This window comes from Miniopterus schreibersii, assembly GCF_964146895.1.
Source record: "Miniopterus schreibersii genome assembly, chromosome: 9".
NCBI lineage: Eukaryota > Metazoa > Chordata > Mammalia > Chiroptera > Miniopteridae > Miniopterus > Miniopterus schreibersii.
In genome coordinates, this window is record NC_138118.1 from 4,511,318 (window position 1) to 4,535,194 (window position 23,877).

The window sequence follows — 23,877 nt, forward strand, 5'->3', positions numbered from 1 at the left end:
ACAGGTCACCTGAGAGACAGCCATCTCATCCTGACCATGCCGGCCCCATGGAGAAGATGTGCTGAAATGGTCGCCTCATGGACACGTTGGAAGCTCCGCTGAACACCGAGTTCTGCTAAACGCCAGGCTGGACTTCGCCGTCCTTTGCCTTGCTCGGGAGTGCTCGATAAAATCAGCATAACTCCTCTTCGAAAGGGGCGCTCAGTCCCCTGCAGAAAATGAGCTACAATATTTAACAACACTGACCAGGTTCAAAACCACAGAAGACAGAATAAGCAACTGGAAGTCTTGTCAAGAGAGGAACCAAGGACTCCAGGAGCAGCCCCAGGACTCGCTCCAGGGGCGCTCAGCACGATCACCTCCCAGCCCGCACGGCGCCAAGCTGGTCATTTCAATGCTCCTGCTATGAAAGTGGCCCCTGGCTGAGAATCCTGCACAACTGCTCACTCTGTGCTGGACTGAATTAGAAAGCACGTGCCCTTCAATAAGCTACAAGGTGTGTATGTCTATGTATATGCGCAACCAAACAGGGTCCCATCAGCCCTTTCTTGAATGACGCGCTATGGCCTTCTAAGCTCAATTTAGGCACACGCTGGATTTTCAAGATTTTGGCCATTTAGTGAGGGTGACGAGGGATCAGCGTCTCATTCGGATGCATGATTCTACTGTCCTAGATGCAGAAGGGAGCAGGGCACGAGTGGGACTGAGCAGCAGGAAGCAGGCGTTTTCCTGGTTTGCATTTAGAGTTTGCACTAAAGTTAAACCTAAGCACACTTAGGGTGTTTCTAATACTTGGAGCTGTAACTATTACACATACACACACACAGACACACACACACCTCAACTATTCAACCAGGAGCATATTTTTAAATTTTTAAACCTTAAAATATTTAAAAAATCTTTGTCTTTGCTGTGTATCCCAGCAGCTACAAAAATTATTTGCTTTTCAATTCAATATCAAAGTGGTCGCTGAGTTAGGAAACCCCTGGGACCACCCCCAATTTCTTGCTCTCTGTCTTTGGTTAAGATTTCCATATTCAGACACAAATCCCTTGTAGTTACAGGTGGTGTTTATAGGACAGTACTATGTGAATTATACTGGTGGAGGAAAAGTACTTAGTTTTATCAAAGTTACCTAATTCAGACTTACCATATAGTGAGTATTATATGCTGAAAGTGAACATCTAGTGTGAGTGGAAAGGCAATTTTAGTTATAACTCCTTTATTCTAATTAATTGCAATATCATTTTTGTTATTTATAAATACTTTCTCAATACCTATATATCAATACTTTGTAGATGATGAACTACTAAGTGTCTATCTGCTCTAGTCTCTTGTATATCTTATTATTATCATTAATTTTTTAGTTCTTTTTGTCTCCTATTTTTAAATATTTTCCTAAACAAATTAATAAGTGCAATAAAATAAATTACAAATTTTGTTGTTGTTGAGGTCTCCCAATATAGTCTGAACACACTTTCTGACTCAACATGTCTACAAATAATGATAGAAAAGGCTCAGAGAACAATATTGCATTTTTACTGTCCCCAGAACTCCATCCTGATAACATTTTGCTTGTCTTTATTTCTTAAAAGTGAAGAGAAAGTGTAGAAGAGGGTTTAGATATTAGATTTTCAGTTTTTCAGAATATTGAGAGAAGATTGAAGGAAACGGAATCTCTTACTCTCTCTACACACACACACACACACACACACACACACACACACACACAGATGACTTTCTTTCAACTATATGTTTTATGGCAAATCTGTTTCAAAAGGGCTTTGTAAACAGCATTGCATATTTGGAAAGTAAATGTTATAATTATAGAATTAATATTCCTTTAAAAATTCCTTTAAAAATGAATTACAAAACATTAAATTTACTTACCTTTTCAGGGTAAAGCTATTACGTAAAACAGGGCCCTTCTGTGTTTACTAATCATTTTTGCATGTTTTTATTTTTAACATTTAAAAAAAGCTGCCTCCTTGGGTTTTTATTTTAGATATACCCCTTCAATGGGCTTATTCCACTTTCTAAGTCATCTTTTTCTGATCTAAAAAAATGCAGTGAAATCACTGCGATAGAACATGAGACAACCATTTCCAAGACACTAAATGTTCAAATTACACTCTGTCTGCCTCTCTGATGGACTGATAAATGAGGATCCAGTCACAGACATTCCACTACCATAATTTTCCAATCTGTAGACAGACATCGCTTGGACACATTGAGTCAAACCCAAGATCAGCATTCCAATTCCAGCCACATGTTTACACAACACCGGGAATGTTCCGTGTGTGTGTGTTTTGTTTGTTTTGTTTGAGTCCTCAGGCATGAGAGAATACATTCTGACAACCAGAACACTGTTCTGGAGAAACACCAACAAATCTGGGTGCTTCAGAAGTGAGTGATTTAGTACGTGGGTTACTCAGGTTGCTGAGTTTTAACGCACAGCTGGAGACCCGGGAATCTCATGCAATTACAAGCTCGGAGAGAGATGAACTGGCACTCACAGTTGTGGCAGGTGGCCCCACTGTATCCGGTCTCATCACAAGTGCACTTGAAGCTGTCCCACGTTTGCGAGCACTTCCCGCCATGCTCACAGTGATTGGGCACGCATCTGTCAAGAAAGAGACAAACAGAAACAGAACAACAAAAAATGAGATTTATGAGTGGCCAGATTCCACGCTGTCTGGGCAATATATCATTCCAATGCCGGGCTGCCTTACCAAGGCAATTAATCCTTGTTAGTTTGAGCAGATTAATAAGACTCGTGATGGAAGGTGCCAAGCGCACAAAAGATGATGTATCACAGGCCTGGTGTGTCCCACGTTTGAGTAAACAGTAGAAATTAACAAACAGTTGAGAGATTCATTTGCATATCACAAATTCATTTTATTTCCTTTTTGCAAAAAAACGACAACACTAGCAAAATTTCCTCCTGGTGAGAGATGAAAGATTAGCCCTCTTGGTTCCTATCCCCTGTTCTTTTTATTTTATGTTTTTAAAAAATTGATTTCAGAGAGAGGACGGGGGAGGGAGGGAGAGATAGAAACATCAATGATGACAGAGTCATTGATCGGCTGCCTCCTGAATGCCCCCTACTGGGGTCAAGCCCTTGACCAGGGCATGTGCCCTGACGGGGAACCGAATGACGTCCTGGATCCTAGGTTGATGCTCAACCACTGAGCCATGCTGGCTGGGCCTGTCCTATTCTTTACCAAAGCCAATACCAAGTCAGAAAGGGGTAACACCGAGTTTTCTGTAGCGATTTGAGGTTTTGAAATAATGCCATGGCAATGACAATGAGAACATACCAGCCTGATAAGACAACATTTCTAAGTCTTCCTTGCCCTTCCCCCTGTGCCCAGCTGGCCAACAGAAGCCACCTACTTAAAAAGGCAGCAAGCAGGACATAGGGGGGGAAATGTGGGTTTTGTGTCCAAATCTTTGTCTATTTACTAGATGGGCAATTGTGATTGTAATTTAACTTTTCTAAATCAGTTCTCTCCCTTGAAAAGTGGAGTAATTATATTTATCTAATTAGCAGTTTTAAGAGTTAGAGATAATGTTCATAAGCTAGATCATTACTAGGCAGGAAGTAGAGGACCAAGAAATGAATGGTTGCTACAAAATATCTGGACCACAGCTTTCAGGGCACAATTTCGTAGCTTGCCTGTGCCCTAGCAATGGGGAATGAAGTTGAAGTTGGTTCAAGAACACTCCTTTTTCAACAGCACAGACTCTTTCCTTTATCCTGGTCCCATCCCCTAAATCCTCCCATCAATGCCTCTCTCCAACTGCCCCCCAAACTGGTTCTATATAATCCTGGTTAAGAGACTCACAGATAACAAAGGTATTAATTGTTATGTATTAGCATTCACAGAACATTTCTGGATTTGAACAGAAAACTCTTTAAAATAGGAAAGTCCACCCAGAACAAAACAGAATCTGTAAGGGTCGTGGGTGATGAGCTGATGGAGAGCCAGCCTGCAGGGAACTCCTTGATTATAATGAAGCCCTGGAAACTCCCTGCTGCAAAAGAAGACAGTCTGGGCGCAGAGATCACATTCTCCAGCCCCGTGCTTTCCTGAGCTATCATCAGCCGTGCCCACAATGACCGCAGCAGACACAGCCCAGCTAAGCGTGGGGCCTCTGATATTTCTTTTACTGATTTCAGAGAGAGGAAGGGAGAGGGAGAGAGAGAGAAACATCAATGATGAGAGAGAAACATCAATGATGAGAGTCATCCATCGGCTGCCTCCTGCACCCCCCCGCTGGGGATCGAGCCCGCAACCCGGGCATGTGCCCTGACTGGGAATCGAGCCTCGGTCTCAACCACTGAGCCATGCCTCCCGGGCAAGGGGCCTCTGATTCTAATGCAGACACGTTCTTCCTCCACAACTCCTTGCAAACCTTCAGTCAAGCAGCAAACATTTGCTGAGCGCTGTGGGAAACAGAAGATGAAGCAGCTTCTAGTCGCTGCTGCTCAACCTCTTACTGCCCAGGAGAGTAAATACACCAAACACACAAAATCTAGACCATCAGGTGGAGCTGTGAAGCGGCGTAATGCAGGGATGGGTAGTGACGGCGAAGCTTCCCACGAGGGGCCACAACAAAAGGCTTTTCGGCTGAGCCTCAATGAGCGGACAGGGCTGTGAGAGAAGACAGTGAGAGGAAGGGCATTGCGGGGGGAAATGCAACGTATGCGGAGGCACGACACTGGGTTACCGTGAGAGTGGATGGAAAATTCACTCCAGGTATTTATTTACTCCCACTTACAGCCTTTCATTTTCAAAATTTATTTAATTTGATAAATTGGACATGTCATAATTTGTAAATTTAAGGTGTCCGGCGTGTTACTTTGACACATGTACATGTCCTAACAGGGCTGCCATTAAGCGCGGTTATCACGTCACACGATTCCAGGGCAGGGACCCTGGCGCGTTCACTGCGCCGCGCACTGTCCCCACGGTTTACTGCTGCTCAGTACAAGTCTGCGCCCTGAACAGCATCAGCCTTGCGCCCCCCTCCATCCCCTGGCAACTATCATTTTACTCTCGGTTTTTTCAAGGCAGGGCTTCTTTATGTTCGGATTTCACATGTAAGCGATGCCGTGCAGTACTTGCCTTTCTCTGTCTGACTTTTCCTGCACAGACATCCTGCTCGAGGTCCAGTTACGTCGTCTCAAGTGGCAGGATGTCTTTTCTCTCAGGGAGAGTCACAGTCCCCTGTGCACACTTACTACATCCTTCCCACCCATTCATGCTCCGATGGGGACTCGGGTTGTTCCCATACCTTGCCCGCCCCGGAGGACGCTGGGATAACACAGGAGTGCTTGTATTTCATTGAAATCCCGTTTTCACTTCCTTTGGGTACACACCCCGATGTGGAATTGCTGGATTGCATGGCAGATCTATATTTAATTTTTTGAGGAACCTCTATATTGTTTCCACAGTGGCCGCACCCATCTGCACTCCCTCCAGCAGTCACTAGGGTCCCCTTTTCTCAGCATCTTCGCCTTCTGACGGGTGTGAGGTGCTAGCTCATTGTGGTTTTAACTGGCATCTCTGATGAGTGGTGACCCTGAGCATTCTTTCACGTGTCTCTTGACATCTGCATGTCCTCTTTGGAGAAGTGTCTATTCAGGTCTTTTGCCCATTTTTTAATTGGATTGTTTGATTTTATGGTATTGAGTTGTGTAAGTTCTCTACATTTTGTAATATCAGCTGTAGTGTCTCCTCTTTCATTTCTAATTTTATTTAAGTCTTCTCTCTTTTTTCCGATTCTTGCTATGGGTTTGTCAATTTTGTTTATCTTTTGAAGAATCAGCTTTTAGTTTTGTTGGTCCTGTCTGTGGTTTCTCTGGTCTCTATTTCATTTATTTCTGCTGATTTTTATTATTTCATTGTTTCTGCTAACTGGGTTCAATTTTATCTTCTTTTTCTAGTTTCTTGAGGTGTAAAGATAGGTTGTTTCTTTCTAATATCTTAATATATGTTTATTGCTATAAACTTTCCTCTCAGAACTGCTTTTGCTGCACCCCACAAGGTTTTAAACGTTGTATCTTCACACTCGCTTGTTTCAAGGTAACCTTTTATTTCCCTTTTGGTCTCCTCTTTGAATCCCTGGTTGTTTAAAAGTGTGTTGTTTAATTTCTACATATTTGAAGATCTAGTCACTTTTCTCTTATTGTTGATTCTTATTTCATGCCAATGTGGTCTGAGGAAATTGTTAAGATTAGTTTTGTGGCTTATTGTATAATCTCTCCTGAAGAATGTCCCTTGTGGACTCGGAAAGATGTGCATTCTGCTGCTGTTGGAAGGAGTATTTTATATGTGTGGGTTTAGTTTCTTTGTTCCGTAGTGTGGTTCAAACCCCATGTTCCCTGGTTTATTTTCTATGTGGAGCTCTATCCGTTGCTGACAGAGGGATAGTGAAGTTCTCTACTATTACTGTATTGTTGTCTAGTCCTTTATTAAGACATGCTCGGATTAATATATGTTAGTGCTCATATGCTGGGAACCGATGTATTTATAATTCTTATACCTTTCTGACATACTGACCCTGTTATCATTATGTAACAGCCTTCTTTGCCTCTTGTTCCCATGTTTTTAAATTTACCTTTACTGTTGAACGTATTACAGATGTTCTCCTTTCCCCCCACCCCGCATCCGTCCCACCCCCAGGCCTTCCCCACACTGGTGTCCGTGTCCGTGGGTTATGCTTATAAACATATAAGTTCTTCGGTTAGTCTCTCCCCACCCACTCCCCCACCCCCCCTTCCCTCTGAGACCCCTCAGTCTGTTCCATGCTTCTACGTCTCTGGATCTATTTTGTTCATCAGTTTATTTGTTCATTAGATTCCACATACGAGTAAGAGCACGTGATACTTGTCCTTCTCTGACTTTGTTGTCCTTTCTGACTTGAAGTCTGCATGTCTGGTACCTGCTTACTTCTGGTTACCACAGGCTCGAGTACCCCCTTCCACCCCTTCACTCTGAGCCCATGTTTGTCTTTGGAGCTGAAATGAGTCTCTTGAAGGCAGCATATCCTCGGATCTTGTGTGCTAATTCACGTAGCTACTCTGTGCCTTCGGTGACTTCCACCCATTTACATTTAGGGTAGTATATATATGAGACACATCATGGATATTGCTAGATGATATCTGCTAAGAAATCTGCTCATTAGCTAACGGGGATTCCTTTATAGGATACTTTCTTTTTTTTCCCTGGGTGCCTTCACGACTCCTTATCATTAACTTTTGATAGCTTCATTATCACGTGTCTCCGAGAGGGTCTTTTTGCACTGAGACAGTAGAGTGATCCAAGAGCTTCATGGACTTGTATGCCTAGTTCTTTCCCCAGGCTTGGGGAGTTCTCAGCTATTAATTTCTTAAATAATCATTCTTTATCAGTTAGATCCCAGTCTCCCAGGACTTTCAGTTTGGTCACTGGAGAACTGTCATTTTACTTTCGTGATACCATAGTGCCATGACTTTTCATGCTGTTCGATTAGATGTGCCTCTGCCGGTACCTTTGGAGTAGCCAACACCTTTCCTATTTAGGTAAAGCTTTGCTTACTTTGATTTTAAAGTTCGATGTATTGGCAATTAGAGGCCTTTCTCTTTTCCCAGCAGGTGGCGCTGTATCACAAGTTGTTTTGTTTTCCTTACAGGAGCTCTGTTTGGGAGCATGTACTTTCCACTCTCCATCCCCTCCGCCAGAGGGGTCCTTGGCGCCAACATCACTGATGGTGTTGCTGGGACTGTGGGCATCACTGCCAGGGAGGCCTGGGTCACAGACGTCCACCCCTGCTCCCCTGGTTCTGCCTCTGTGAGGTCCAACCCACCCACCTTGAGATACATATCTGCTAGGATCTCTCGGGCATCCCGGCATGCTGTGCAGACGGCCCTTTGTTGGGCTAAGTTACTGGTGTAACTTAAAGGGGACAGGCAAAGGGAACAATTCATACCACCCTTATGCTGATGTCACTCCTTCAACACTCTGCATTTGACAGGCGCTTGGTGTTGGTGTTGGGCATGGTGTTCTCAAGGCTATAAAGACAGTCCTTCTCCAAGACCTGAGAACCTAGGTGCAGGTAGACTCATGCAAAATACAATACCAGGCATAATTTCATGTCTCATGAGGGAGATATGAAATACTACAGAAATTTGGATACTGGAGTAGTTCTGAGTAAAATACAAATAAGGGGTTTATCACCCAGGCATTAAAAGAGGAGTTGCATTTTTATAAGGAATATGTTGAAAACTGTTCCAGCTGCATACGCGAGAAAGCAATGGCAAGGAGGTAAAAACTCGAGTAGCAGGTGGTCCTGGGCTGTTGTTTGGGTTCATTCCCACGGCCGCTGCCTTCCCCAGGTGCCAAGGCGTGGGCCTCAGGAGAAGGTACTTATATCCAAGCGTCCTGACTGTCCAGATAGTGGGAGGAAGCAATGGGACGGACACTTCAAAATTACATAGAACTAACAAACAAAACAGCCTTGAAACTTAATTTCGGAATACGGTATGTATATGCCATTGTGTAGTATATTTACTTCCTAAATTGTTGTGGGTTAATATGAGCTCAGCCTAATAGTAAAAGTAATTTACATCAGCTCACTGTATCAATTAACTTGGTGAAAGTAGCACAGAAGTGTACCGAGCTGCAAAGGAAAACCAGGCTGGAATCTCAATGTGCTCTAACGCACAAAGCAGCAAATCCATGTCTCACTGAAAAAGGAAAGGATGACCGTGCACTTACACACGCAGGAAGCACGTACCTATCAAGCGAGATTAACTAGCTACATGCTTCTAAATTCAGTACTAAGGAGTCATTCAAAAGTGATCTTTTATTTAAATGGGATTTTAATATTTTTTCATGTTTTTTTTAAAATAATTTATATTTTTAAACCCAACTGATCCATATGCTGATTACCAGCATTTTAATTACTAATGGTGAGAAATGGTTTATTTCCAAATCAGGTTGAATCATCAAATGTAATTCCAAACCTTAATATTTTATTAGTATATTTTAAAAAAATGTTAGGGCTAGTTACCAAGCAAAATGAAATACTAAGTAACCTAGCTTCCCCCTTTTAATTATTTATTTCTTCTACTGTACTCCTAGGGAACCATTTGCATATGTCCAATACACCACTGTCACCTCTTAGCAATTACTGGCTTGAGCATCTGTCTCTTCTAAACTGCGACACTTTGCAGTTAGGAATTTTTATCTCTTGATTCTTAGCAGGACCAGGTGCCTAGCCCACTCTCAGTCAATGCCACTGAGGGGACGGCTGAATAGATGAATTCAGTGCAAGGAAGTTATGCCAAGGAGCTAAAGTAATTTTAATTTCTTTAAAGAAATATCTCTCTGCTCTAAGAAATATAGACTATTTTTATGTACAATTTTAGGCTTAAACCCAGACTGGTGCTTTAGTAAACTAATTATTTTAGTGAGTCCCAGGAAATGTATAGTTTGTTTCAGAGCACGTCCTAGCTTGAAAAGTTTGCCTCTCCTAAGCAGTGAATCGGAATGCCTCTCTCTACTGCTGTTACCTGAGCCCCACTTGGCCAGGACCAGGAGCATACAGGGAAGCTGGCGGGTGTCAATCTGCTGCCACCAAAGGCTCCAGAGCAAGTGATGCAGCAAATTAACTCCGTTCCCAGCTCGCTCTGGTATCAGAGACGCCGTGGGCTGGAGTCATCCCTACACTTGTGCCAACGCTTCCCGAAAATGCTCAGAATCAGAACGCACTTTTAAATTGAAATTCGTGCCTCAGTACATGAAACCAACAAAAGCTATGCTTTGAAAGTTCAAATGTATAACAATTACTTAATACAGACTCGGTCAGTATGGACAGTGTGCCTGTTTGGATGGGGGTGACAATTCATTCCACCCAGGGTTCTGAATGACAGTGTAGTTTTACCCAGAGTTCTCTCTTATTTCTAGACCTGATTTTAACTGCAAAGCATTGAGGGTTCTGGTTTTCAGACATAAGAAACCGCGAATGGTGCCGGATTTGTCTGCAGCAGCTCACTGTGTAGTCTGCGGATACTACTTAATTAAACAGGGAGAGGGGAAGAATTTTTATTTCAAATCTAAAATATGTTAACTGGACAGCATAGCTGAATGTATTAGTAGTCTTCAAAGCACCTGAAGGGGCTTTATTTTTTTCTTTACAGTGCTTAAGAGTTAAAAATAGTTTTAAATAAAATTCAAATTAAATCTTTTTAAAAAATATGTTTTTATTGATTTGAGAGAGAGGAAGGGAGAGGGAGAGAGAGAAACATTTATGTGACAGAGAGACATGGATCAGCTGCCTTCTGCACACCCCCCACTGGGGACTGAGCCTGCAACTGAGCATGTGCCCTGACGGGAATCTAACGGCAACCCTGTGCTGCCCGGGAAGACGCTCACCCAGCTGAGCCACACGAGCCAGGGCTCAAATTAAATTTTATCATTGCCTTTAAAGCTCTGTAGAGACCAATATAAAAACCACAGTATGTCCACACCATGACTTGAGAATCATGCTCACACAGTACGCAGTAACAATTCACAGGGGAGTGTTTATCAGAGCAGCTCGCTGGGACGAGTAGCCTGAGCTACCGGTACACAAATGTGGTGGTTCTCGCATTTTTACTTGCATAGGAACCACCTGAAAATCTTGCTGAAATGGAGATTCTGAGTTTTCAGATCTGGATGGAGTCTGAGATCCCGTTTCTCGTAAGCTCCCCGCAGGCTCACGCAGCCGGTCAGAGGACCACAGTGTGAACTACCAGACGTGAGATCATTCCACTCTCTACATAGGGTCCCCAAGAACGGGGACACCAGAGGAGACACCGCACAGGGCAGGCCTGATTTACTTTGCCATTTCTCCCGAGACTACTTTTGTCATAGGGCCTCCTACCATTTTTTTATCTGACTCATTCAGAGGGACAGTATAATCATCTCTTGTCTCATTTAGCAGGTTGAACATTTCAGAACCTGGCTGTAGACCTCACAGAGTTCAGAGCCAGTGATCACTGAATATAAAGGTAGTTCCATTTCTCCCTAAACCAAGTTCCGAGTCCTCAGTGTCAGTCAGCTGAGAGCCCGCACTGCTCAGTTCTCACCCAGAGGCCCGGGCGAGGCCCCTTAATTTGCCATGAGTGCTGCAAATTTCATACCTGGGCATTCAGCATGCCTTGTTCTTAACTTTAGAAAAAAAGCTTTAGGTTACTTGTAGGTTATTTTGAAAACTCTTGGAAAATTATTTAAAGTGATTTATAAATTACCATCACAGCATAAATTACCTCCTGAATTTATGACTTTTTCCCCCTTCATCTTGCTTCCCAATTTTTTTTTTTTTTTTGAAGAAATTCATTTAGAAAGTTTGATTTCTTAAATGGAACTTTTCCTACTCTTGGCCCTCAGAGCTTTTCTGCAACCGTGGTGGAGTTTTCTCCTGCATCACCTGCAATATTGATCTCAACAATATTTCAGGACTTTTATTTGCACACTAATTAGCTTTCAATTTCAGTTGGAGACATACTCTCTACGTACTGTATTTCACTACCTTCTATTTCCTCTGGTCAAACTGAAATTATATAGAGAAGTAATCATAATTCCAGCAACTAATTTAGCATTTCATCACTACATAACTTAATTTTATAGCTGTACAACCAGAAAAGCGAATGTGATATTGATGTGTTCCTTCAACAAGCATTTATTTATGGAAATACTTAAATGCAGAGATATCCACTATACAGCTCACATATGCCCAAATGTTCCATAAAAATAATTAAGCATCTTTGGTCCACATCTATACAACTATATATTTCTACACCAACTGTATCAATCATTCATTATGGCCTTAGAATATAAATATCTTAAAAATAATTTCTGTTATAATAACCCTGAATTCAGCTTAAGTCACTTTGTTAATTTACTTTGAGTTATAATTTTACAATGTGTTCCCCATCATTTTATGAATGAAACATCTTTTAAGAGATCACAGGTTCACAGGAGGGGAGGGACCAGTGGACCTTTAGTTCCTTCTCTGTCTCCAGATCCAACTGTTTTTAACCCACCTAAGCAACAATAAGTTCTTTCTATTCAGTCATCTGCTCCAGTCAAGATTCTCTAAAACCAAGTCTGGAGAAACAAAAAAAAATCAAGGAAGTGCAATCCTCATGACATTGTATCTGTTCATCCAAACGTAAGAGGTCAGGTCTCTCTCTCTGCCTAATACTGGAAACACTGGTGCAGAAATCAGATGACGTATCACAGTGGCACGAGTATTCTGAGGTTTTAGGGAAGAGTTACTCCTTGCAGGGAGGTCCAGGTTTAGGTGAGCCCGGGAGGAGGGACAGCAGGGCCTGCACAGCGCAGGCCGGTGCAGAGGTGGTCACGGGGCAGTGCTGCGGGTTCGGCTCGGGCAGAAGGCTCGCTTGGATTCGGGAGCGAGGGGTGCAGCGGGAAGCTGCGGCTGCCCCCCCAGCACCCCTGCCCCCTGCCTGCCTTTCCATCACCACCCTGAATTCGTGCAGGGGTCTCCTCTCCTCCAGGTGGCCATGTGCTTTGAGAAGGGACACTCTCCCAGCCTCTAAGGGACTAAAAGTCAAGAACCAGGCTTCTCAGCGAAGCCATTAGCCTGCTGCCCACTGTTCCCCCGAGTCTTTGGTCCCCTGCTCTGTCAACAGAATGCACGTGTGTCCACAGAGCCACTGAGGTAGAAAGACAAGCCTTCGCCATCGGGCAACCCTGTCCGTGATGGTTGCCCCGGGTCTGTTCACTCTCTACCCACCGCCCAGGCCCCTGCGGGCCGCTGAGCAGAGCTCGGTAAGCAGTCCCTGGGTGCCCTCCGAGCCAGCGAAGGCCGTCGGTGTGCCCGGCGGGGGGGGCTCTGCGAGGCCGCACACCCACGGAGACCGTCCCAAAGGGCGGCGCCCGCCCCGCTCAGATCTCGCAGGGACACAGCCCCACACGGCGAGGCCGGCTGACTCGAGGCCCCCATGTCCTCGCTGCCCGGTGCCCCCGCACTGACAGACGAGGGAGACACAGCCACAGAAGCCCCGTGCGCTGAAGGGCGAGTGACGCCTCACACGCCGAGAATGGTCAGAACGGCCAGGGCGGGCTCAAGCAGAGGCAGGCGGCTGGCAGTTAATCAACGTACAAAACTTACCAAAAGAGCAATCAAATAACAGTCCATCCAAGGGGAAACCCACACATTTACAGGCTTCTTTCATTCAAGGAAGTAAGAGTAAGAGTAACTCTTATAGGACACTACGAAATTGTATTTTTATTAGATTAGGAAGATTAAATACTTTAAAGGAAGTGATACTACTAATAACATTACCATGAAAACAAGTTAAATTATTTCACAGTTTATGCTCCCAAAGTCACACAAGCAGTTGATATAAGTTGAGCAAATTAGAAAAATTTGCACAAAAGTTACACTAATTATATTACATACATTCTGAAGTGCAACTTCTGTTTTAATTTGCTCACCACTTTCAATGATCCTGAAATCAACCCGGAAGCATCTCCTCAGACAGGCTCTGATCCCACAAATACTCACTAATGAAAAACATTTAAATGCCGTGTTTCACTGTGATCAGGTTTAAAAAGCATCGCACACGCTGAAACCAGTATTCCAAATAAGAGAGACACAAATGGCTTCTTGTGACCTATACAGAATATTTTCACTTAAAGCAAAGACACTCTCCTAAGGCAGAAAGATACAATGAATAGATCTTTGTTTTCTAGCTATTGATATGGCAACATTTTTGCATATGTCCACCCCGGTAGATACGGTTAATGTTAAAAAAATGTCTATTCAGTGTTGACCTTGTATTCAAAAGATTCAATAAGGTTTGTCTCCCTCCTCCCCAAATAATATAAATAGGTACCAGTGAAGAACCACGAAGAGACTCTACTGTTACATAATTTGTTAATGAAGCCACACGTGCGTGCGCGCGCGCACACACACACACACACACACACACACACACCACCCTGGAGGCTGGAATACAGAGTGCCCGGGCTTTCCTAAGACAGGGAGACATTTGGTCCAAGACTTAGAAAACTAGAACTGACCCAGTCAAACCAGAGGATCTGATAAATCTTATTTTTATTTTTTTAATCCTCGCCTGAGGATTTCAGGGAAAATGGAAGGGAGAGAGAGAGCGAAATACCAATTCGAGAGAGACACACTGACTGGCTGCCTCCTGCATGAGCCCAGACGGGGGCTGGGGATCGAGCCTACAACTGAGGTGCGTGCCCTTGGCCAGAATCGAACCCAAGACCCTTCAGTGTGAGGGCCGACGCTCTAACCAGTGAGCCAAGCTGGCCAGGGCAAAAGATCTGATAAATTTTAAAATGAGACAGCTAAAAGGACTGGAGCCTGCTCAAACACTGGCAATACATCCACCGCTTGATGCTTGAGTTGAGTAATATGTGTACCATGTAGATAAGTTTTCAATATTTTAAAAAGTCAGCAGTCTAAAAATGATCTCAGACATCCCTACAAGAATAAATTATTTGTGTATATATAATCTTTAAGAGGGACCACTGTCATCACTATCATTTAAAAGAGCTGCAGATAGCACAAAACTTCAAATAAAATATCCATTAGGAGAGAATTATTATAACTGAGCCTCTCTGCCATGAAATTATTTATGTGGGCTCAGATATATAATGTTATACCCACTTCCACTAATATTGTTCCAGACCTTTTAATTTTTGTTCCAACCATAATAGCCTATTAAGATTATGATGGCATGAAATTATCATAATGTGTGTGTTAATTCTAAAATTCACCTCTGTTTACTTCTGGGTTAACAAAAAATTCAAACCACTAAAATAGAGTAGTAAGAGTTTATGATTAGACAGAATGTTGACCTCCTTGCTTAGTCTCTTTATTTTACACATAAAGGAAGTTAGAACTGGAAATTCAGTTAAATTAACTAGACCCAGGGTCAAAGGGGGTATTTGTGGCGTAGTCAGGACTTGGGAACAGGTGTCTGTCTAGTGCTTTAAAATACACATAACTGTCCTAAGTTATAAGGAAGAAAAAAAGTTACAAACTAGACATCTCTGTCAAGCACATAATGTACAGGTGAATAGTTCTTACCTCCCCATAAACAAACAAACATACAAAACCTGTATTTATTGTGTGTAAATAGCTTGAATGCTTTTGTCTGGACACATTCTTTCCAATGTCTGGCTCTCTGACTCTTCTTTCTTTTATTTTTGCACTGGGTCCAAATAGATACTGTATTTATTCAGATTTTTAATATTTTACAATGAAGAAATTAAAATGAATATTTCCGACATTATTTTTACAGCTGATTCAAAACAAATAGTGTAGTAAGCAATTTAATAATTTCTACGGTTTTATTCTGATCCTCGCTGTTTAACCTGTTATTTTTCCTGGAAACCTGCTCGTCTCTTTGAAAGGCAGCGTTGGTTGTAGATTAAGCTGGCTGGAAACCTCTCTATCAGAGGTGGCGTGTGACAGATACTCTTTGCAAAGGACTAAAAAAAGAGACCTGTGCTAATGGAGACAGAGGGTTTGAAAATGTTTGAGGGGAAAGTCCACAAGGATGTTGAATTAAGTCTCATGACATATGCTTTTGTTTTATCTTGTAATTATTTACTGTAACTCAAGTAGATTCCAAATTTCTCCTTCCCCCTCCCCTTCCCTCCCCTCCCCTCCCCTCCCCTCCCCTCCCCTTCCCTTCCCTTCCCTTCATTTTTTTAGTTTTTAAAAATTTATATTGAATGTATTGGGTTCCAAATTTCTTTAGGTCACTTAGCTCTGTAAGACCTGGGTCAGCACCGGAGACACAGAAGGTCCCCAATAAATGTCTGTGGATAATTCCTGAGCCAAGGACAATAGCACAAGTAGCTCCCCGTCATCTATTACAGATGTTCCAGCCCCACAGGAATCAGAGAACGTACAGGTTGTAAGCAGTTAAAAAAAAGTCAGTTCTTACCACATCCTTCAGAGATGCATGTAATTATGGCCAAATGTACTAGAAGTTTCAAAAGGTCTCACGGCTTGTTATTGTCAGGGATAAAATTCTCAGATTAATATCCTTCACTCTTGTTTTCTAGTGTTTACACTTGTCTTTGTCTGTTAAAAATGATAGAGGATTCCAGTGCACAAGTCCAGTGTCATAAATGTCAATAAGTAGTGGGAGATGGTGTGCACATTAATTTTTTTCATTGTGGCCTAATATCTTGTTTTAGTGAACATAACCTGTTCAACAAGATGTCCTTAATACTTTCAAAATAATTATGTTCAGTCCGGCCGGCGTGGCTCAGTGGTTGAGCATCGACCCAGGAGCCAGGAGATCAGGGTTCCAATTCCCGGTCAGGGCACAGGCCCGGGTTGTGGGCTCCATCCCCAGCAGGGGGCGTGCAGGAGGCAGCCCATCAATGACCCTCATCATTGATGTTTCTCTCTCTCCCTCTCTCTGAAATCAATTAAATTTTTTTTCTTAAAAGTATGTTCACTATTATTAACTTCCCTTGATATGTTTCTTAGAGGACAATCTCCAGTTGATTGCCCACTGTTACCACTATTTCTGCTAATACTTGGCTAAGCAAGAGCACAGAAATAAGTCATTTCAAATGTATTCTCATTCAAGAACTTTAACTCATTTATAGAAATCCAGGGTAGCATGGGGCAGAACATTCACTATCTCATTAGTTGAATTTAGTTCCAAAATAAATCCCTAAAGATTGTCCTACTTGTCGCTGAATGGAATTGAACATATTGTTAATCTTTAGGGCTCTGTTTCAGAATTTACAGTCTAACCAAAAAAGAAAACTGGCAGTATAAGTAAATTGATTAACAGTATCATGGGCTGGAAAATGAAATGCTTTGCAGAGATGTCTGTAAGCTTCACTGAAAAAATAGCTAATGAGAGGTGGGCAATTACCTCCTTTTTAAAATGGAAAGAATACTTATTGAGCACCTATTATGTTCCGTGCAGTGTCTGAAGCACTGGGGGTCCTGAGGGAAAATGGTGAGGTCAATACACTGTAGTGCATGTTGCCGTGGAGGCAGGGACAGAACACTCGGAGGGGGCCGGGGGGGGCAGATGCTGTGGGGGGGTGGGCGGCTAATCGTCACGGACACTCTGCACATGATTCTTGAGCCCTGGTAGGTGGGCGAGCTCCGAATCTAAGAAGGTGCTCCTGGCACGAGAACAGCATGGGCCAGGGTGGGCAGGGGGCTCTTAACAGGTGAAGTGAGCCCGTCAGGAGTCTATCACTGCTCAACTTTAGCAACAGAACAGGAGAGGCAGGTTGTTTTAATTGTTTCTATATGCAACGAATGGTGGCATTAAGTGCCGGGCAGCTGCTAAGCTGTGCACGTTTCTAGAAGTCAACGCCATACTCACTCACACGGCCCTGCTTCATGACCGGGTGCTCCGTCCCTAACTGCGCGAAGAAATCAAGAGCGCACCAGCCCCGGAGGCGGGCGTCGGGGGCCCTGCCCCGGGCCCGCATCGGGAAGCGACTCGCAGCAACGTGACAAGGCGGTTACCTCGAGCTCCTCACTACTCTACACTTCAGCTCACCAGACGCAGAAAAAGTACACGTAGCACGTCAAAGAACGAGTCATGGGTAATGATGATTGTTCAAGTCATGGATCTGGAGCCAGTAAGAACCCTCGCTGAACGTTCAGGAGTAAGAGGGGACCATGAAGCAGAAGGAAATCTCACCCTCTGCGACAACATGGAGGGACCCCGGGAGCATCATGCTGGGTGAAAGGAGCCAGGCAGAGACAGACAAGCGCCACAGGATCTCACTCCCGTGGAATCTAATGAACAAAATAACTAACAGACAAAATAGAAACAGGCTCACAGAGAGCAGAGTGACAGCTGTCAGAGGGGAGGGGGCTGCGGGGCTGGGTGAAAATGTGAAGGGGTTACGCAAACACACACACACACACACACACACACACACACACACACACACGGACTACAGCAGGGTGATTACCAGAGGGAACGGGGGTGGGGAGGTAGAGGAGGGTGAAGGGGGACATACGGTGATGAAAGGAGACATGACTTGGGGTAGTGAACCCACAATACAATGCACAGATGACGAATTACAGAATTGCACATCTGAAACCTATATAATTTTATTAACCAATGTCACCCGAATAAATTCAATAAAAGTGAAAAAAAAAAAAGGTAGAAGGTGAAGGAAGTGAAAATTATAAAGACATTTACAGTTTTTTCAAGCCCAGAATAATTAGATTTCAGAATCCCCCAAAGCTGGACCACCTTCAAGAAAATAATTCATCTAAAATGGAAATGATTTTAAAGAAAGTAATAATGAAGAAAATCTAACTGTTTTATTAACAGGCACTTGACTTTATAAACGGTCGTAAAATGATTTGGCAGGCTTAATTTTAACTACAAACAGCTCATTTCCGCAGATTTATTATCTTACTTAAAAGCAAGATTGCCCTGCAGAAAATTTGATGGGCTACAATTTGCTCCTGGTTAGAGTTCCTGATCCTACCCTTACTCTCTGAGTTATTATGGCATCATCATTTATGTCAAAACAGTGTTCTTTCTCAGTGTTTCAGAAAATTAATAACTGTGGGTGTTTAGGGGCTTATCCTTCAGTAGCAAAAGATGTATTCCCAAACCTAATTACTCAAGCCTAAACTTGAGCTCACCGCTGAGCATTTAATTCAATTTTTTTTTTCAGTATTGTTTTTGTCACAACTGCAAGGCCAATCTCGCTTATAGCCATTTCCTTTTCAAGGGGAATGACAAATTTCCATAGAATATGTATATATTAAAAGCAGGTGAAACCTTTAGTATCCCCCTTCTATGTGCACCTGAAATCCATTCTTGGCTTTTTCATGATGGAGATTAACTCAGGATATACCACCATCAAAGAAATCCACCCCTGCCTGCCAGCGTGGCTCAGCGGCTGAGCACTGACCTAGGCTCCAGGAGATCACGGTTCGATTCCCCGGTTGCGGGCTAGACCCCCAGGAGGGGGGGCGTGCAAGAGGCAGCCAATCAGTGACTCTCATCATTGATGATTCTCTCTCTCTCCCTCTCCCTTCCTCTCTCTGAAATCAATAAAAAGTATTTAAAAAAATAAATCCCCCCCATCCCCCCAAAATGACCCACAAAATTTTCTGATCCAAGGTAATAAGTCAATGCATCTAATTAAGCAATGGAACAGGCAAAACCCTCCCCATTTCTGCTTGACTGGCCCTAACTAGGAGGAGAACAGAGGCCGAAACTGAATTCCACAGCCCGCCTGCCCCAGCTACATTGGCCACGCAGCAGGCAGGATTTTACGGCTCCTACCAAGGCAGGGCTTCCAAACAACCCGTTTCCTCTCAGGAGAAACTCACACGGGAACGAAACTGGAAACCCAAACCCCAAACCCAGGCTGTCATGGGGATAAGGGGCACACTGGCTCTGCCCTGATGGGGTGGCTGTGGCCCAGGTGCCTCGAAAGCCCACTTTCAATGTGACAATTTCAAAATTTGAGCCAAACTGTAAAGGCAAACAAAACAAGAGTAAAACACCTTTCTAAAGCACCGGGTGTGTTTGGGCTGCAGTCCTCCTGGGAAGTAGCTTTGTTCTTCGTCACTCAGGGCCCCCCATCAGGTTTCCCCTCTCTTTCCTTGCCCTCCAACTCAAACACAGAACCATCTCGCTGATCTCTGCACACGCCACACTTGCCCATGTTTCCCACATGAAAAAAATATATTGGGAACTACAACTATCTGAAATTGAGGTGAGGAGTTTTCTATCCCCTCCAATATCTCTTCAACCCTGTTTCTGTTTAATTATATATAGGTTCTTGATTTCTGTAGTCAGAGTTACGCCCTGTTATCTTGTTATCTCTTTGTACTGAGGAGTCCATTGATTTCTCTCAGTTTTTCAGATAAACTGTCATACCACCCACAAAGAAAGGTAGTTTCCTCTCTCTCTTTTGTGTGCCTCTGATCACTTTCTTTGTTGTATACCCCCAATATGTTAAGTCCTAGTGAAAATAGTGGGCAGCAGCAACTTGTTCTATTAGGAAGGCCTCTAGTATTTTTTTTATGGTAGATGTTTGCTAAATGATGGCTGTTGGAGATATAGCTACACACATAAAAATCATGCTTAAAATTTTTTATCAATTTTTATTTAACAGAGATCTTTCATTTTTTAAAGAAATGATACTGAATTTTGTCAAATTCCTTTTCAACATCCACAGAAATGACCATACTTTTTTACTCTTGGGCTCTGTTAAGATGATGACTCATATCATCAGACTTCCTAATATCAAATCACCTTGCATTTCTGAACGAGTCCCTGGGACTTGTTCATGCTATAATATGAATTATGATGTGCGGTTGAATTCTGTTTAGTAAACTTCATGTAAGACTTTTACATCGATACTCATAGGTGAGAAAGATCTGAGTTTGTTTTTATTTTTTAAAGCCATTGTTTTGTTCTGATCAAATCTTTCAGACTTGAAATTGTTAAAATTACTTCATAAAAAGAATTTGAAAGTTTTCCTCTACCTCTGTGCTCTGAAATAGCTTAAATCAAACTTTTCTTTTTAACCCATAATGTTATTTGAAGCTAACTGTTCATTTAAATTGATTTAAACTGAGATGATGAGGCCAGGAACGTAGGTGTGTGTCTCGGAGACTGTAAACAGCATGAGTTTTTGACACTGAGTGATCTGAGAACAGTGAATTCTGAGCACTAATCATTGACTGTGCAACTTGAGCAAATCACTTAATTTTTTTTAAGTCTTTGATGACTCATGATTAAACGGGAGTTACAGCACCTGAAGGTTTACAATGATAATTTTACTTTTGTTCCACTAGTGCATACACAGATATTGAAATTATTGTTATATATCTATCATTGACTCCCGGTTTCAAGGTTATTTAATTTATAAAAGATGGAGGGGATTAAGGGACAAAAGAGAAAATACCTGGGCTAGAAGCTTTGGCAAACCCAGTCTGTTTCTGCGACATCAAGTTGCTGCTACTTTTCGAAGCTGTGGAGCACTTAGCACTAATGAAATGAGTGATCAGAGAGTCAGAGCTGAGAACAGGGACACACACCTCTCAGCACAGAAAAGCATTTCCCGGGGTCGGCAGAAACACACGAAAAGCCATTTTCGATGGTGCGTGCGGGCGACTCCTGCACACCAAAAATAAGATTAAAGCCCTGATCCTGTCAAACGTGGATCAGCCCCTCAAATGGGATTTTAAAACACAGACCCTCAGCGGGAGCACCGGCAGACCCGGCACTATTAAAGGTCAGCGGGATGTTTTCTTAAAGCCGCCGCGTTGGCAGCTTTATCATGAGCTCTGACCCTCGGATAGAGCTGCTGAGGACTCACATTAAAACCCTGCTCCCGCACTCGAGTCAGGAAAGAAAGGCTGAGGCCTCTCGGAGGGAACGGGCCCTGGGAGAAGCTTCCCTGAGCCAGGCTGGGGCCCGGTTTCCAAACCGCCCGACGCACCCTGGCGAAGCACCACCACGCCGGCCGAGCGTTTCCACCCTCAGGTTAAATTTTGTTGTGCCGTCGGAGTTGGAGAGCAAATATTCAGAAACCACAGCCCTGCTGGGAAACGGTCTTGGCTGTATTAATAAATTTGTGATTTTGCTCCAATATAAAACTACATATTGAGTATATGTCCTGTATCATAATTCTGTTCTTTTTTTTCCCCAGTGTTTTTATTGATTTCAGAGAGAGGAAGGGAGAGGGAGAGAGAGAAACATCAATGATGAGAGCCACTGATCAGCCCCTCAAATGGGATTTTAAAACACAGGGCCTCCTGCACGCCCCCTGCTGGGGATCGAGCCTGCAACCCGGGCCTGTGCCCTGACCGGGACTCAGGCCGTGACCTCCTGGTTCAGACGCTGACGCTCAACCTCTGAGCCACACTAGCAGGGCTGTGTGATAATTGTAAAACAAACCAGTGACAATCACAAAATACTCTCTACTTCCATAGACGAGGCCTTGCATAAATGAGGATGATTCATGAAACGAGAGGGATGCACAGCCAGGGCGGAACATATACTTCAGTTCAACTGGAAATCCTGCTACAAAATGAAAAAAAAAAAAAAAAAATCCAAGACTTAAAAAACCCCTAAAATCACCAAAGAAAATTAATTCCATGTTTAAATTAGAAATGTATAGCATGGGACAATATTCTAACCAGTGTAAAACCAAGGTAAAATTAAACAGAGTCAGTGCTTAGCATAAGCAAGCAGGAAACAAGTATTGAATTATGAAGGAACACACCAAAAAATGAACAAATTCTTTGTTGAGGTAAAATCATATAAATTCGATTTAAGTGTAAAATGCTTTGAGTTATAGAAGGTTTTAAATTTTATTTTTGCTCCAGTGGTATGTGTCAGTTCTTTTAAATAACAAACAAGACACCACGCATCTTAGGTTCCTATTCCATAAATTACCTTTTTGCTTTCCTACTATATATATGTAGAAAGAATACATTTCTCAAAAAATGCATAATGAAAACAAAATAGTTTGGTCCTATTTCCACCTCTCATTATAAAACACATTGGAGAGGTTTTCAAGGTTCTTACATCTCAGAATGAGTCTCTGGATTCCAGATCTTGTCAGTGAGAATCAAAGAATTATTTCCAGCCTGGCTTATACTAATGACACTGGGCAGGTCACTTCGATCCCGCGAATCTAGGCTGACTCTTTCGTAACCCGGGGAGGACACTGCCTAATTCACACGGCCAGTGGTGAGAATTCAAGGTGGCGTTTATAGAATCATGGGGGCTTGCTCTGAACCGAGCCCCGCGCAAGGGCTGGGGACACACAACAGGACCATGTCCTGCCGCAAGCAGAGTGCATCCTACTGGGGAGCACAGAGGAGGGCATGGGAAGGCACCCCAGCTTGGACAGTTCACAGGGAGAAGCTTCCCAGGGAGACAGAGCTGGGGTGAAGAGGAGAGGATAAGACCTGGAGAAGCCTGTCCCGCCAGGGGCAACCTCAGCAGGTTTGCAGAGCTGACACTCCACACGGGATGGGAGCATCCCTCCCAGACATCCTCGGGGTCCAGGGAAGCACGAGATGCTCCCCGTCAGCTTCCACATTGCATGTTCACATTTCTCTTTGAGAGAAATAGGCCCGTTACAGGCGGACTGCAGATGCCTACAGCACCCGCACCTGGTGCTAAGATCTCCTGCAGACAAAGCGGAGGGCGCGAAGACAGGCTCTCACTGGACATGTGCCTTTTTCAACAGGTGTCTGAGTATTTCACACTTTAGATAATTTGTCTTGCCTGTCCATTAGGATTCTCTGCTACCCTAAAACCAAAGGAAAATGCCCTGTAAAGAAATATCTGGCTCATTAACTTCCTACAGCATTGTAAAATGCTAGTATTTTCATGATCCAGCTTGATTTGCAAAAAGATGCTCAGGGTCCTTTAATATTTAAAAAATGTATATCATCATGGCTTAGGATATATATATATATATAAAACCATGCAAGGGACAACAGAAGAAATTAACATAAATTTCAATAGAAGTTACCAAACATAGTAGAAACAATGCAAATTATGTAGACAGAGATCTAAACCCTACATTAAACTTTAAAACATAATTTAACTATTTTTATTACTTATAAATTTTTGTAAACATAAATTTTCAGGTGGTACCTTAGAATGTTATTTCATGACACCTCTTTCCCTTACCTCTCCCCTGTCCCTAGTGATTCATTATTTGTGTATCTATATATATATGACCTATAATATAAAGATATTTCCACCATCATTAGAACATTTTATATTTATCATCATAGACCTCATTTAAGAGAAGAGCAGGAACAAAATTTTTGTCAACTGACTGTTAC

General features: G+C 43.0%; 1 protein-coding gene across 1 annotated transcript in view; it reads right to left on the reverse strand.

Annotated features, from left to right (window-relative positions):
- Positions 1–23,877, reverse strand: part of CNTNAP2 (contactin associated protein 2) — a 1,311,177-nt gene that overhangs the window by 436,555 nt on the left and 850,745 nt on the right. Inside the window, exon 11 of the mRNA XM_081147555.1 lies at positions 2,517–2,623. Coding sequence (XP_081003681.1) covers positions 2,517–2,623 — 107 coding nt within the window. The remainder of the gene's footprint in view (positions 1–2,516; positions 2,624–23,877) is intronic.